The sequence below is a fragment of the Bos indicus genome, chromosome 21 (assembly GCF_029378745.1).
Source record: "Bos indicus isolate NIAB-ARS_2022 breed Sahiwal x Tharparkar chromosome 21, NIAB-ARS_B.indTharparkar_mat_pri_1.0, whole genome shotgun sequence".
NCBI lineage: Eukaryota > Metazoa > Chordata > Mammalia > Artiodactyla > Bovidae > Bos > Bos indicus.
This window is the reverse complement of record NC_091780.1, coordinates 45,704,507-45,721,204: the sequence shown is the minus strand read 5'-3', so window position 1 is coordinate 45,721,204 and position 16,698 is coordinate 45,704,507. Positions and strand designations below refer to the sequence as shown.

Here is a 16,698-nt window from a genome sequence, read left to right as displayed (position 1 = left end):
GCATTGCAGGCAGATGCTTTACCCTCTGAGCCACCAGGGAAGCCCTGGCAGTAGCCAGTTAATTTTAGGTACAGAAGGGAAAGGGTGTTGCTAGCCACTCCAGAGCAGAATTTTATTCTGGCCAGGTAAGATCTTCCTTTGGCCAGGAGCTCTGGTCAGTTTTGTCTTAAAAGTGGAACTTAAGTTGAAATATAGGTGTAATGGGGCTTCCCTGATGGCTCAGACGGTAAAGAACCTGCCTGCAATGCAGGAGACCTAGGTCTCTGGGTCTGGAAGATCCCCTGGAGAAGGGAATGGCTACCCACTCCAGTATTCTTGCCTGAAGAATTCCATGGACAGAGGAGCCTGGTGGGCTACAGTCCACAGAATTACAAAGAATCAGACACAACTGAGCGGTTAACAATAGGCAATATAGGTGTAATAAAGGAATCAGTAGCCTTGATTGATAATGAACAAGAACGGAAGGGACAAGGCTCAAAGCAGGCTTGTGGTAGATGAAGTAATGAGAATAATTTCCAAACAGGCAAGGTAGCTCTGGGAGAACAGCAAGTGACTTTTGAAACTGTAAAATGTGCCTGTTTTGACCTACCCCAAGACACACACTTCTGTTTAGTGACTGTAAAATGCATATCAGATGTTAAACTAGTGTAGCTGGCCCAACAGCTTGTGTACTAGGAAAGCCAGCTATAACAAGAGTCTGGCACTTCAATACCAGTTGCAAGTAATATTGAAGAAGGAATCTTACCTCTTTAATGTATTTCCTCTTAAACTCACTTTCCATTTAAAGGAAAAAAATTTTAAGAGCCTCCTAAGGAGTTTCTTAAGGAAGTTCTAGTTTCTCAAGAGTATTTTTTAAAAAATAAACTTGTTTCATTACTAAAAAAGAAAATCCAAAACTGAAACTCAATTAAGAAAATACTAAGTGCAGACATCATTTCTGGCACACAGGGTACTTTCCGGCTCCCTCTGATTCCCAAGTGTCCTGATGAAAGGTGTTCCTAGGTTTAGGTCCCTATCCTCAGGACCAACTCCTCCTGACACTGAGTACTTTTTTATCTTAGACTCTGAGCAAGCCCCTTAGACTATAACTCCAAAAGTTCACCTGAATAGTCATAGATAAAACGACCTCTCTGTAAGGTTGCTTGGAGGGTGAACTCACTCAACAACCCCCTCTATGATGATATTTCCTCAAAACTAGGTCTCTGGCTGTATCAGTCTCTAGTGCTGAGTCTTCTCTAATCGCCTATGGGGTATTTTTCACTTTGAGACACACAGTACCTCCAAACCTAACATGTTTAAAACAGAACACACCTCATTCCATCTCTTTTCTCCCAAGCCAGTTAGTTCCCTTCCCTCCCAACACATTTTCCAAGTCCTCAGAGTCAAACCCTTGCAATAGTTGTCAGTTCTCCTAAACCTCCCCAGGTAATTCTGATCCTTCTTATTCTGCTCTCCTCTTTTCCATCATATAATTCATAATTTTTCTCACTGTTTATTGTCTCTCCTCACCCAACCCAAGGGCCAAGAGGGCAGGAATCTTTGTTTTGTTCACTTGTACAGCTCAGGCAGCTTGAACAATACCTAGCATATATTAAAGTGCTCAATAAGTATTAGCTGAATGAATGAATTCCCTTATAGCACAGGGGCTAGGAGTGCATCCCTTTCTATTTAAACTTGAATTTAAATCCCATTTGTGACAGTTACCAGATATCTGACCTTATGCAACCTCCTCAAGGGTGGATTCTCTTTATGGGGGCTGTTTAGGAGATTAGATGAGAGAAGGCAATTAACTGAGGTACCAGACAAGATACCTAGCACATAATAAGCACTCATTAAATGATGACTGTGATTGCAGCCTTCCAGTAACCAAATCCTGTTGATTCTCCCTATGAGATAACTCCTGCTTCTCACTCCCACTGCCACTGCCTGGATTAAGACCAGTTGGCATGGTCTGGCACAGTAGAGTCTCTTCCTGTTGATCACACTCTTGGAATCATTTTCCTGAGCAACATCTCATTGAGTTGCTTCTCTGCCCAGACTTCTTTGAGGTACTCAATAAAATTTAGTCTTGAACTTAGCTGACCTGTGCCTTTCTTTTCAGCCTTGTCTTGCAATTCATCCTCCTATTTCCACTGCAGGGCTACATTCCATGGCACAGCTCTGAGATACACTGCCTGATCCCTCCTCAAGCTCTCCAGTTCCCTCACACCCCTATTCCTCCTGTAAGGATACTCATTCCCATCTCCTCAGCTAAGAAGCTCCGATTCACCGATCTGCCTCTTTCCCCCTATATGCCCAGTGCATATAATTTGAATTTTTATTACTCTGAACCAAATAAAATGGCCATTTTTATAGGTCAAAAGCATCACATATTGGTAATCATGTGATTTAACTTAAAAGAGCTCTAATAGGCTTCACTAAAGATTGCCAAAGCAGGACTTCCCTGGTGGTCCAGTGGTTAAGAATCTGCCTGCCAATGCAGGGGATATGAGCTCGATCCCTGGTCTGGGAAGATTCCACATGCTGTGGAGCAAGTAAGCCTGTGCATCAGAGCTACTGAGCCAGCAAGCCTAGAGCCTATGCTCCACAACAAGAGAAGCCACCACAATGAGAAGCCCTCACATTGCAACGAGAGTAAGCCCGTGCACAGCAGCAAAGACCCAGTGTAGCACAGAAAGAAAGATGAGCAGAGCCTGAATACCTTTTATCTTTGTATTCTCTACGACCCTTGCTATGGGGCTTGGCTCATAAAAGTTCAGTAAATGAACTGAAAACTGTAGAAAGACAAGGGAACAACTGAGAAATTTTTTCATAATTGCCTTTCCTTCCCACATAGACATGACTCTCAGTGAAGCACCCTGGGTGTACCCTGCCATGCAGTGATGGAATATCTAAAATCACACACACATTGGCTATGAGAATTATTTCATAGGTTCAAATAAATTCTGATCCTCTGTTGAGGTTGCATTTAAGCTGGGCCCTAAAAGAGGCCTAGGATTTTGCACGGCATATACTTATTAATGGTGAGGGACAGAGAGGCCTGGTGTGCTGCAGACCACGGGGGTCACAGAGTCAGACAAGACTTGGTGACTGAACAACAACAACACAATTACCCTAAAGGATACTTCCTGCAAGGAGGCAACTTCATTTTCAATACAGTGCAAACTGAAAGCTAGAATTAGAATATCAGGCTCCTTGAGGGCAGTGGCCATATCTGCTCCTGAGTGTATCATCAGTGCTTGGCATGAAGTAAGCACTCTGATCATTCACTGAATATGCATTCTCACCACTTGGGTTTTGTACTATGTTGAACCGTTTTTATTCGAAGAGATTTGTGAATAAATGAGAAATCCGAACTCAAAAACCTAAAAGGCCAGAGATTTTATATTAGAATTTGAGGTTTTTTTCACAGGCAAATAGATTTCCTCTGGGAAACCTTTCAGAAAGACGAACCCTTTGCTAATTCCATTGCTAAGGGAAATCCCCAGGAAACAGAGACTTCAAGAATATGTGCCTTGGGTGTCAAGCAGCAGCTTAACTGCTCACCCAGGTGGACTTCCCCCTGGGCTGGGGAGCTTTCATGAAAGTCTGGGTACGAATACTCCTGCAGCTTTAACACAAGCCTATGGGGGCAGACTTGCTGTGTCTGTGTGGAAAATTTGATCTTCCTCTCTGTGGGGCCACTAAGTTAGACATTCTGAAATGACTTTCTGGTTTTTTGAAAAATTTTAGAGATGACTTGACATCTCGTGAGTCTTGGAAAATCTCCTGGGGGCCTCCATTTGGCAAGGCCCACATTCTCCCCTGGGGGTGGAGGTAGGTGGAAGGTAGGGGTTACCCACAAGGCAAAGGTAAAGAAGCAGCGTAGATTCCCAGGGACTGCAGACACGCTGAATCACATGGTGTTTAAAGGCAATATAAGAATTTAGCCCTTGGCTTAGGATGCTCTGCTGGTGGTTTCAGTGAGCCAGGGAATATACAAATGAAGCGTATCTGTGTTTCCGTGTGATATGAGCAGGTGTTGAAACACTGGTAGGTAGAGTATCTTAGGAGAGTCAGGATGCCCCAGAAGTCCACTGTGGCCATGAAAGAGCTGGACACATAGCGGCTCTGGCTGATCACCTGAAGCGAGGTAGCTCCCTGGTCAGACCATCACCAATCAGGTGCCTCAGTAGAGGACTGAGGGCAAGAACCTGGTTCTATTTGTATCTTTCTCATACCAATCAAAGTCCTTAAGTTCTTTCTGTACCCCAGCAACTATGGTAGGGTACCTAAGAGCTGTCATTCTGGCTGAGTCCTGGGGAAAGAGAAAACGGTGATTTCTCTGTACTCCAGTTCTACTATACAATTTATGGGCAAAGGAGAGCGACAAATGGAGCCTCAAATGTGGTGTGGGATGTGCTACTGTGACTTACATGGGGCACATGGTTATGCTTCTGCTCAAAATCTCTTCAAACCACATTCCAGTAAAGTAATATTCCCCAGTGCTCTTGGCCATAACACCCAGCGTGTGGTTCTCTCACTCTCCAGTACCAGTGGTGGGTACAATATGGTGTCTGTCGACACAGCAGTCACAAATTATCATTGCCCTGCTACTCCGCCCTTTCCTTACCAGTCTATATAATTCTGTGCCTGGAATTCGATCAGTCATCTCCAAAAATGGTAACAATGTCCTTTGATTTGAAAGGGAATAAACTTGTATTGGCTCAACCCAAAGGACATTTTACTTAACTATATCTATCCAGGAACTCCTTCTAGAGAGCCAAAACCTTTAGCTTTCAGGTCACCCTTGATTTTTAGCTGTAACAACTTTAGAATTACCCTCTTACAACTTTTGATGCTTCTCTTGTTTTTCCAAACTCCCCCTTTAAAGGAAGACCCAATGCTTGACGGATGACTGAGCTCATTTCTGAAAGCCAAGGACTTAGAGAAACACTAAGAATTCTCATGGGTCTCCCCAGAGTACTGGAAGCAGCAATGGAAGACCCCAGCTGGTCTGGGCTTAACCGTTGGTGGTTTTTTAACATACAACTTCCCCTTAGGCATGATAACACAGGAAGCCCTTCAGAGCTTGAGAGAACAGCAAATGTTCCAGTGAAAAATAAGATTGGGGAAGGGAGGGGCCCGAGTCCTGAACAGGGTCGGGCTTTGCTCCAAGTGTCAAGCACTGGATTTGGATCTGACGCTGGCCAGAGATCACCTGGTGACCACCACCTTGATGTCTTCTCTCAAACAGGTGAGCATGCTGTACCTACCCTTAAAGGCATGGAGGAAAAAAATATTAAGCACTACAAAGAAAATAAGTCACCTACTAAAGACTTGCTTCTGCCTTTGTGAAAGGAGGGGACACTGGTGAATAAAGCCTGGATCGGTGGTTGTTTTGCTCTTTCTCTAGCAAGAAGGAAGCCAAGTACTGCACCAGGCTACACTGTATGCTGCGACTGTTCAGAAGTGAAACTCAGTCTGTTTTGTTAACTTTGAAAGCAGCCAGTTCTTACCCACCCTGTCCTGCACACATGTAGCCTCAGCCATGAATGTGGACAGAGGATGGGAATTGTAAGCATCAGTCAGTTCAACGAGACTTTCACACCCATGGCGCATCCCTATATCTTGGGGTCTTTGTGAATGTTATTTGACTTCCTTCACTCTACTAACTCCAATTTCACCTCACACCCATTCCAGCCCCCTGATCAGGTGGGGAAAGGGGGGTGCAGAAGTTGGTCAGGCACTGAGAGGATGAGTCAAGAACAGAGAGGAAATAAGACTCAACAGCCTTCCCTTCAGCCTGGAGATACTTCCTCTTCCTTGAGGTTTCCTAATTGGCTTCCTCTCATTCCTATTTTCTCACCGCAAAATTAAGTCATCGCTGGTGCTCAGAATAAGCCCAAGTTCTCTTGAGATAACTGGGGGAGAGAGAGCAAATGAATGAGGTGTCTAATCATTATAACCAATATTTTCAGTCACTAATTTAGGAACTAGTTCTTGAGAACCCAGGTACCGATGGGAAAGCAGCAGAGTGCTCCAGTTTTATTTTCTGCTTGCTTTGATAAACCGCAGCTGAGATCCGCAAACTTCTCCTAGTGTGCAATTCATCCATCGTGGTGAGAAAAAGGCAAGTTTCAAGAATTAACCATAGACAACAGATTAAACACTTTTCCAGACTAGAGACTCTGAAATGATATCTTACAGGTGCAGAGCAAATTTTATTCCAGTTTTCATAGTCTATGTAGATGCCTAATAAATATTTAATTCTTTTAAAACATGGAGGGGGTTAAATAGTATGATCAAAGAGGGTGGCATTGAGAGGTTATCATTATTTCTTGAAGATCAGTCAAAGCACCAGACGCCAAAGACTATGCTCCTGAGCTAGCCAGCACACACACAAAATACCAAGGAGCAAGAGGGGGAATTCACTCAAAGGAGAAGTGGGAATCAGAGGTAAAAATCAGGAAGACATTTTCAAACAACTTCTCCAAAATAATTCAACCAGCATTTATTGAGCCTCTTCTATGGGCAAGCAGCTGGACCGGTTGCTCTGGAGACACACAGATGAGACAGATGGGGCCCCGCTGGAATTCAGTGGGCAAGAAAGATGAAACAAATGAGAGCAATGCTAAGTACGGGGCAGCTCATGATACATAAGGTAGTGTCCAACAGAGCACGGCAGATGGGAAATGACCATGGCCACAGGGAATGCAAGCTGCCTGCTGAAAGAAATATGTCTTAGCTCAGCCTGGGGGGACAAGAACTCTGACAGATTTGTTAGCTGTTAGGGGCAGTTTGAGTGGCACCATGATGCAACGTGGACTGGGAGTGGCCAAGAACAGGGAGACAGAGGAAGAAAAAAAGAGTCTGTGTTTAGGTCATGGCAATGGCTTAGCCTGACTGGGACACAAAAATGTTCTGGAGTACAAATGCAGGGAGGAGGCCTTGAATGCCAAGTAAAGGAACTGCCGTGGCTGGAAGGTAATGGGGAGACATTTAATGTTTCCGAGTAAGGAAAATGGCATGATGAGCATTACACTCCCAGAAGATAAACTTGGTATATTTATGAACTGTAGATGGGGATATCAATCAGGAGGCTACTGCTATTAGTCCAAGTGAAAGTTTGAGAAGGTGTGAACTGGGGTGGTAGTTAGGGGAATGGAAAGGAAATAAGATGCCAGAGATTTTAAAATAGCTCTCTGCTCATTAAACATGATAAACTATTCATAGCACTATTTCTAATAGGCAAAGCCTAGAAGCTATCCAAATGCCCATCAAAGCAGAATGGATAAACTGTGGTATATTCACACTGGTGTTAGTCACTCAGTTGTGTCCAACTCTTTGTGATCCCATGGACTGCAGCCCCCCAGGCTCCTCTGTCCATGGGATTCTCCAGGCAAGAATAGTAGACTGGGTACCCGTTCCCTTCTCCAGGGGATCTTTGCGACCCAGGGATCAAACCTGGGTCTTCTGCATTGCAGGCAGATTCTTTACTGTCTGAGCCACCAGGAAGTCCATATTCAGACTATAGAACATTACAGAATAATGAAAATGAATGAGATACAATTACATGTGACAATACAGATGAACCTCCCACAATACTGAATGAAAGAAGCCAGGCACAAAAAAACACATCCTGAATGATTCCATTTACATAAAACATAAAAACAGGCAAAAAAAAAAAAATCTGTACTATTAGAAGACTAGACAGTGGCTACCTTTATGAGGGCAAGAGATGATGGAAGCGAGCACAAGGGGGCACCTGGGTTCTGGTGACAAGCATGATGAACAGGCTGATAAAACTACAATCTGACTTTCGTTCTCCCACTCTTCCTTTCATTTTTCCTGCCTTAGACAAAAACTCTGGAAAGCCCCCTTACTTTTCTGTTCCTCTTAGATAATATGCAGTGCTATGGTCACTTTAAGTCACCAATGCAGTATCAGTTCAGAAATTAGAATACACAGTTCTATACCAACAGATTCTAAGCAGTACTGTATCATTTTTTTCCTGCCAGCTTAGGTCAGTTTCACACTAAAGCTTCCAGTGGAAAGGGGTGGGGGCATGGTTGACTTTTCCTTCCTGACCACTCCTGGCTCAATTTTACACCTACTTCCCTCATACCAGCCACCTCCACCAGCCAAGGTGGAGGACAGGTAAGGCTGGGTGTCTTAATGCTTTCTAGGCCTAGCAGCTGTTTATAGCTGGTGTCTCTGGTGAGCCTGACAGATAGTTAAAATGGATGCTTCCTGCTTGGCCACTTTTCTAGGCTTTTTGGTGGTTCTCTGCTGAGTCCATCTATTTTTATATGTAGGTGGCTACCTGTACTCTTTCCTCAACCCCTGGCCATCTAGAAGTTCCCCTCCAGGCTAAGAAAAAGTAAGGCAACTCTCTTTCCACCCAGCTGGCCTCCATCTGGCCCTTGGGGCAGCTTTAGGGCAGCAGCCCTCTCTGGCTCATTTCCAGTGTCCCTCGTCAGCTCTGCTATCATCTTCTAGCTTCGCTGGCAGAATCAGGCCCATCCAAAGAGGCTTCAGCTTTCACTGAGGTTGGTGACTTCCCCAGACTGCTGAAGGAGCCCCAAGTCTTCCTATTGAGGCGATTTCCCAGGGTCCTAAGGTCAGAGGGCACCAAGGAACCGGAAACCTGGCCACAGCTCTCTATAAAGAAACATCTTTATCTTTTTCCTTCTTCTGACTCTCTTACATCTTTGGCCTGGTTGAGGGGATTTCAAATCCTAAAAGATGATGCTGTGAAAGTGCTGCACTCAATATGCCAGCAAATCTGGAAAACTCAGCAGTGGCCACAGGACTGGAAAAGGTCAGTCTTCATTCCAATTCTAAAGAAAGGCAATGCCAAAGAGTGTTCAAACTACTGCACAATTGTACTCATCTCACACATTAGCAAAGTAATGCTCAAAATTCTCCAAGCCAGGCTTCAACAGTCCATGAACCATGAACTTCCAGTTGTTCAAGCTGGATTTGGAAAAGGCAGAGGAACCACAGGTCAAATTGCCAACATCCGTTGGATCATTGAAAAAGCAAGAGAGTTCCAGAAAAACATCTACTTTTGCTTTATTGACTACGCCAAAGCCTTTGACTGTGTGGATCACAACAAACTGTGGAAAATACTTAAAGAGATGGGAATACCAGACTATCTGACCTGCCTCTTGAGAAATCTGTATGCAGGTCAAGAAGCAACAGTTAGAACTGGACACGGAACAACAGACTGACTCCAAATCAGGAAAGGAGTATTTATTTAACTTATATGCAGAGTATATTATGCGAAATGCTGGGCTGGATGAAGCACAAGCTGGAATCAAGATTACCGGGAGAAATACCAATAACCTCAGATACGCAGACGACACCAGTCTTATGGCAGAAAGCAAAAAACTAAAAAGCCTCTTGATGAAAGTCAAAGAGGAGAGTGAAAAAGTTGGCTTAAAACTCAACATTCAGAAATGAAGATCATGGCATCTGGACCCATCACTTCATGGCAAATAGATGGGGAAACAATGGAAACAGTGAGAGACTTTATTTTTTGGGGCTCCAAAATCACTGCAGATGCTGACTGCAGCCATGAAATTAAAAGACACTTGCTCCTTGGAAGAAAAGCTATGACCAACCTAGACAGCATATTAAAAAGCAAGACATTACTTTACCAACAAAGGTTCGTCTAGTCAAAGCAATGGTTTTTCCAATAGTCATGTATGGATGTGAGAGTTGGACTATAAAGAAAGCTGAGCACAGAAGAATTGATGGTTTTGAACTGTGGTGTTGGAGAAGGCTCTTGAGAGTCCCTTGGACTGCAAGGAGATCCAATCAGTCAATCCTAAAAGAAATCAGTCCTGAATATTCATTGGAAGGACTGATGCTGAAGCTGAAACTCCAATACTTTGGCCACCTGATGCGAAGAACCAACTCATTGGAAAAGACCCTGATGGTGGGAAAGATTGAAGGCAGGAAGAGAAGGGGACAACAGAGAATGAGATGGTTGGATGGCATCACTGACACGATGGACGAGTCTGAGTAGGCTCCAAGAGTTGGTGATGGACAGAGAAGCCTGGCGTGCTACAGTCCATGGGGTTGCAAAGAGTTGGACATGACTGAGCGACTGAACTGAACCGAGGGGCCGGATCTGTGAGGCAGAGTCTTCTTTATTCCTTTTGTAAATTCTGCATGTGCAGTGTCTGCCTCACACTCACCTGGGAATCTTGGTATGTACTGACATTTGTGCCTCAGTGGAAATGGAGACAGAGAGAATCCTAATGGTCTGTTACTCAAGTATCTGTTTCAAATTGTGCAGAAGACAAAGAGAACTAAAAATCAACTACAATCCCAGAACCCAGAGATTGTGGAATCAACAAAATGTAACACTGTGGAATCAACAAAATCTTAACCCATGCCAAGACACAGAGTATCATTTTAATCACTGTAACATTTAAAATTATATTTGTCTCTTCCTTACCTTGTTTTGAACATTTCATTATTCCCAATTTTGTTATTCTTCTCAATAACATTATTATGAAGAATATCTTCATGTACAAACCTTTTTCAAAAAGAATTATTTCCTTTGGAGAGGTAGTTAAGAGTTGAATAACTAGCCTGTGACAGATATTTTGAAGGTAAAATCGACATGATTTGCTAATTGAGTAAATAAGTAAGTAAGTAAGTAAGAGGTAAGGAGCAGGAAAAATAAAGTAAGGCAGGAGATCACTTTGTGGGGGTGAAGAGGAGTTGTTTTCATAGTGGTTGAGGGTCCACAGGCTACCAAGGTAGAAATGCTCAGCTGCAAATGGAGAACTGGAAAGAAACCAAGGGTAGAGATGGCTCCTTCCTCTGAGAAGTCTGGCTGTTACACTATGCCTAGGGAAGTACATGTCAGGCTAGAAGCCCAAAAGAATTTGTAGTTAGATGAGGGAAAAGTGAAAGTGTTAGCTGCTCAGTCGTGTCTGACTCTTTGTGACCCCGTTAACTGTAGCGTACCAGGCTCCTCTGTCCATGGAATAGGTAGCCAATCTCTTCTCCATGGGATCTTCCAATCCCAGGGATTGAATTTGGGTCTCCTGTATAGCAGGCAGATTCTTTACCATTTGAGCCACCAGGCAAGCCCAAAGATGAGAGAAAGAGCCCATGAAAAGAGATTACCTGAGAGGACAAGTTCTGAAGTTAGCAAGAAAGGATAGTATGGATGCAGGTAGAAAAACTAACCTAGAAAAGTAAGAAAAAGGTGAGGGCAGAAAGTTGTTGGAAAGAGCAAAAACTGATGAGGCTCTTAACAGATGGTTCTTAGTTCCTGCTAAGTTCATCTGCCGAGAGTGAGAGTGAGGCTATGACTCAGGACATAGAATCCTGAGTGTTGTATTATAATTATTTTTAAATAACCTTGGAGCTCATTTGAGACTACTCAAAACATGGTCTGTAGCATTGGCATCACCAGGCACATGAGACCTGAACCAACTTTTTAAACAAGATCCTACATCCATCAGAGTGTGAGAGGTATGCTGACTATCTTCCCCACTGAACAGAAAGGAAATGAAGGCTGCAGGAGAAGAGCTACTTTTCAAGTTAGGATGAAGAAGATTGGGAGAGCTCCTTCAGGAAATTAATGGGAATTCACTGAAAGATGAAACAAAGAACCTTCAAATGGGAGTGAAGTTCCAGCAGTGTAATTTCATGACTTTTGTAGCAACACTGTGGTGTGTAGGAGCAGAGGAAGTGGACAGATCTCGGGTTACCCAAAGTTAGGTTTAAAATTGGTAAGATGGACACCACAGGAGGTAGAATGAGTAAATGAATCTGAAGTGTTACTGAAAGTGAAAGTCGCTCAGTCGTGTCCGACTCTTTGCGACCCCACGGACTGTGCAGTCCATGGAATTCTCCAGGCCAGAATACTGGAGTGGGTAGCCTTTCCCTTCTCCAGGGGATCTTCCCAACCCAGGGATTGAACCCAGGTCTCCCACACTGCAGGCGGATTCTTTACCAGCTGAGCCACAAGGGAAGCCTTACTGGAAGCACAAGGGAAGTGTTACTGAAGCATTCATGCAATGAATAGTTTAAGGGTAGGGTGGGATGAGAAAGAAAGCAAGCAAAACCAGATGGGAATGGATGAGAGAGGCCTCTAGGTGAGGAAGGAAGAGGCTTAAGAACAGGTCTAGGAACTGAAGGTAGAGATGAAGCAGTGGGACAGGTAAGGAGGGTGTGCTCAAAACGAAGAGCTTGAAAGTCTGACATCCTGAAAGTGGAGCACTTTTACATAGTTTAAAAGATCCAGGTTGGCATCTCCCAGGGGGCATCATCAGAGCTTAAGTGGTTAAGAAACCATGAGAACAAGGACTTCCCTGGTGGTCCGGATGGCTGAGACTCCACACTCTCAATGCAGGCAGCCTGGGTTTGAGCCCTGGTCAGGCAACTAGATCCACATGCCACAACTAAAGGTCCCATCGGTTGCAATTAAGACCTGACACAGCCAAATAAATAAATACAAGTATTGAGGAAAAAAACAAAAGAGAAAGAAATGATGAGACCAGAATATGGAAGCTGTTGAAATCTCTGGGGGTAATAGTAGTGGAAATGGGAGAGAAAAAAACTGCCACTTATAAAGCACAAACTGTTCAATACTGATTTCCTCACAGAAACCTCCCGATCAAAGAACAAAAAGAGCCACATGATTGACTTTAAAAAATAAAAAGCTCTCTTAGTTGTGTAAAGCAGCAAAACTTCCTCAGGCTTTGCCTTCAAATAATTGGTCTGACCAGAGTTTATTTCTTTAGGAGTTGGAGATCAGAGGGCCTAATTTGGAAAAGACCCATTTCTTTAAGGATTTGATTATTCCTGCCAGAACATGGCTAAGGGCCAAAGGACATGATCTTTAATTTGACCCAGTAGCTATCATCAGGGTGACAGTTTCCTGGAACACAAATTTCCTTCTGAACACAAGGAAACCTTGATTAGTGTTTTGTGAGTACACCACCACGTGAACAGGATTTTATGGTGTACAGCAATGCCCTAGCTTAACTTGACTGCCTCGTTTTATGAATTTATATTATGATGTTTGAAGTACATGAGGAAAAAGTGCTAGAAGACTATGAGAACAAGGAAAAGTTTGTTTTTTGTCTGGTGGGAAAAAAAAAAGTATTACAAAAGAGCTTACAGAGAATGAATGATCTTTTAAAAATTATGTGGATAAATGTGTAATATATGGGACTTCCCAGGTGGCTCAGTGGTAAAGAATTTGCCTGCCAAGGAGACTCAGGTTCAATCCCTGGGTTGAGAAGATCCCTGGAGAAGGAAATTGTAACCTACTCCAGTATTCTTGCCTGGGAAATCCCACAGACAGAAGAGCCTGAGGGGCTATAGTCTGTGGGGTCCCAAAGGTCAGACACAACTAAGTGACTAAACCACCAACATATATATATGTATATGTGTATATATATAAAACAGGCATAGATATGTATAAAAACTTAATAGTGTTAGACTACTGAGCTTTGCAGCAGAGGACAGAAAAAAATGAAGCTTTGGATTCTATGGCACGGTCACTGGAAAGAGGAAGAAAATACAACGATTTATTTTTAAAGAATTAATAATACAGTACATCTTAAGTAATAAGTCTGGGTGAGGAACTTACCTTTGGTTTGACCTGCCATATCTACTTCCAGAGGAACCTGTTTCAGGAAGGTGGAGGCCCCATACTATCCTGCCTGGCCAAGATGTCACTCTGCCCCTGAGAGCCAAATGAGGAGCGGAACTGTCAGGGAATTCCAGACATTGACATTCTTGGTTCTGATGCAGTCACAGAAGACACAAGAGAGCTGTATTATTAATGGACTTTCATAAACAACAAAGATCTACTGTATAGCACAGGGAACTATATTCAGTATCTTGTGATAAACTATAATGGAAAAGAACCTAAAAAAAACACACACACACATATATATTTGAATCACTTTGCCGTACACCTGAATCAATGTAATTCAACTATACTTCAGCTAAAAAAAAAACCCTTTTTTAATAAAAAAGAAAAAAGTGGAATTTCAATATTCAGATGTGAACTAAACTTGATATGTAGTAATGTTCTAGCCCAGCTGAGAGTGACAGGATGATCTTAACTGATCTCCTTAAAATGAATTTATGTGTCTATCATATAACAAATTATGATTTCTCAAGCCTTTGCTTCTTGGGTTGGACTTTAACACTGGAAACATTAATGTTGTGATCATTTAAATGTGGTTGAAATTAATCCTACATTGTCAGAAGCTACCAAAACCCTGTCACATAACACTGCTATTTACAATAAATTAACAAAGGTCCATCTAGTCAAGGCTATGGTTTTTCCAGTGGTCATGTATGGATGTGAGAGTTGGACTGTGAAGAAAGCTGAGTGCCGAAGAATTGATGCTTTTGAACTGTGGTGTTGGAGAAGACTCTTGAGAGTCCCTTGGACTGCAAGGAGATCCAACCAGTCCATCCTAAAGGAGATCAGTCCTGGATGTTCACTGGAAGGACTGATGCTGAAGCTGAAACTCCAATACTTTGGCCACCTCATGTGAAGAGTTGACTCATTGGAAAAGACCCTGATGCTGGGAGGGATTAGGGGCGGGAGGAGAAGGGGACGACAGAGGATGAGATGGCTGGATGGCATCACCGACTTGATGGATATGAGTTTGGGTAAACTCCAGGAGTTGGTGATGGACAGGGAAGCCTGGCATGCTGTGATTCATGGGGTTGCAAAGAGTTGGACACAACTGATCGACTGAACTGATCATTGTTATTTGAATAACTTAATCCATTTGATAAGAGTGTACTTTTTAAAGTACTATGGTAGCAAAACAGATTATTTTTAGCTCTTATCTGTGACTAGATAATTGGCTTCCTGTTTACTTCAATTCCTGGTTGAGAGCAAGTTGTATATATGTAGTCTCTGGAAGTATCTGTCAGATACTGCCAACAGAGACAAAATGTGGGGACAAAAGTCTTCAGGGAATCTTGAAACACCATAACAGAGGCATGACAAGAGAAAATTGAAGATTATTTCTCAAGATTTATTGCATTTATTCATTGGTGATCCCATCTCTTTTCTTTTGTGGCATTTATTTTCATTAAATACTGTGTGGATCACAATGGAACTGCAGAAAATTCTGAAAGAGATGGGAATACCAGACCACCTGACCTGCCTCTTAAGAAACCTTAATGCAGGTTAGGAAGCAACAGTTAAAACTGGACATGGAACAACAGACTGGTTCCAAATAGGAAAAGGAGTACGTCAAGACTGTATATTGTCACCCTGCTTATTTAACTTATATGCAGAGTACATCATGAGAAACGCTGGGCTGGATGAAGCACAAGCTGGAATCAATCACTACCGGGAGAAATATCAATAACTTCAGATATGCAGATGACATCATCCTTATGGCAGAAAGTGAAGAAGAACTAAAGAGCCTCTTGATGAAAGTGAAAGAGGAGAGTGAAAAAGTTGGCTTAAAGCTCAACATTCAGAAAACAAAGATCATGGCATCTGGTCTCATGACTTCATGGCAGATAGATGGGGAAACAGTGGAAACAGTGGCTGACTTTATTTTTTGGGGCTCCAGAATCACTGCAGATGGTGACTGTAGCCATGAAATTAAAAGATGCTTGCTCCTTGGAAGGAAAGTTATAACCAACCTAGAGAGCATATTAAAAAGCAGAGACATTACTTTGCCAACAAAGGTCCGTTTAGTCAAGGCTATGGTTTTTCCAGTGGTCATGTATGGATGTGAGAGTTGGACTATAAAGAAAGCTGACGGCTCAAGAATTGATGCTTTTGAACTGTGGTGTTGGAGAAGACTCTTGAGAGTCCCTTGGACTGCAAGGAGATCCAACCAGTCCATCCTAAAAGAGATCAGTCCTGGGTGTTTATTGGAAGGACTGATGTTGAAGCTGAAACTCCCAATACTTTGGCCGCCTGATGCGAAGAACTGACTCACTGGCAAAAACCCTGATGCTGGGAAAAATTGAGGGCAGGAGGAGAAGGGGACAACAGAGATTGAGATGGTTGGATGGCATCATCAACTCAGTGGACATGAGTTTGGGTAGGCTCTGGGAGTTGGTGACGGTCAGGGAGGCGTGGTGTGCTACAGTTCATGGGGTCACAAAGAGTTGGACACAATGGAGCAGCTGAACTGAACTGAACTGAATACTGAGAGAATGTTCTGTCTCCTATATTTTCTTTCATCTCACTGATCTGTATGGCTTCCTCTAAGTAGATCTGTGAATGGAACTTACTTCATTTGTATCATGTAGACTCAAGATTGTCATTGGCTGGGATAAAGCAGAAAAAATCTGGTCTTCTCTCCTCTGCCCTCAGCCCCACCTCCTGCTCAGGCTGCCTTTTACTTACATCTTTTCTTATCCTTGCTTCCCTCCAGTCTCCTGTGGTGCTATGGGCTTTATAGATGCCTCATTTCCCACTACCCCTCATCTTCCCATCTAATTCCCACCTAGAGTTTCCATATGGAGCAAATAAAAATGTAAGATGCCCTGCTAATTGTGAATTTCAGATAGGCAGTAAGTAATTTTAGGGTAAATAAGTCCCTGCAATACCTGTGACATATTTATACAGAAGAACTGTCATTTATCTGAAATTCAGATTTAACTGGGAGACTGTTAAATTTCAGTCCCAGCCCTGAAAGAACTCAGACCTAAATCCCACAATGTCATCACACTGGTCTGTGTTCC

The 16,698-nt window shown here is 43.0% G+C and overlaps 1 protein-coding gene across 1 annotated transcript in view; it reads right to left on the bottom strand.

The window, feature by feature from the left end:
- Positions 1-13,714, bottom strand: part of PSMA6 (proteasome 20S subunit alpha 6) — a 38,722-nt gene extending 25,008 nt beyond the window's left edge. Inside the window, exon 1 of the mRNA XM_070775458.1 lies at positions 13,610-13,714. Coding sequence (XP_070631559.1) covers positions 13,610-13,628 — 19 coding nt within the window. The 5' untranslated portion in view covers positions 13,629-13,714. The remainder of the gene's footprint in view (positions 1-13,609) is intronic.
- Positions 13,715-16,698: the final 2,984 nt, after the last annotated feature.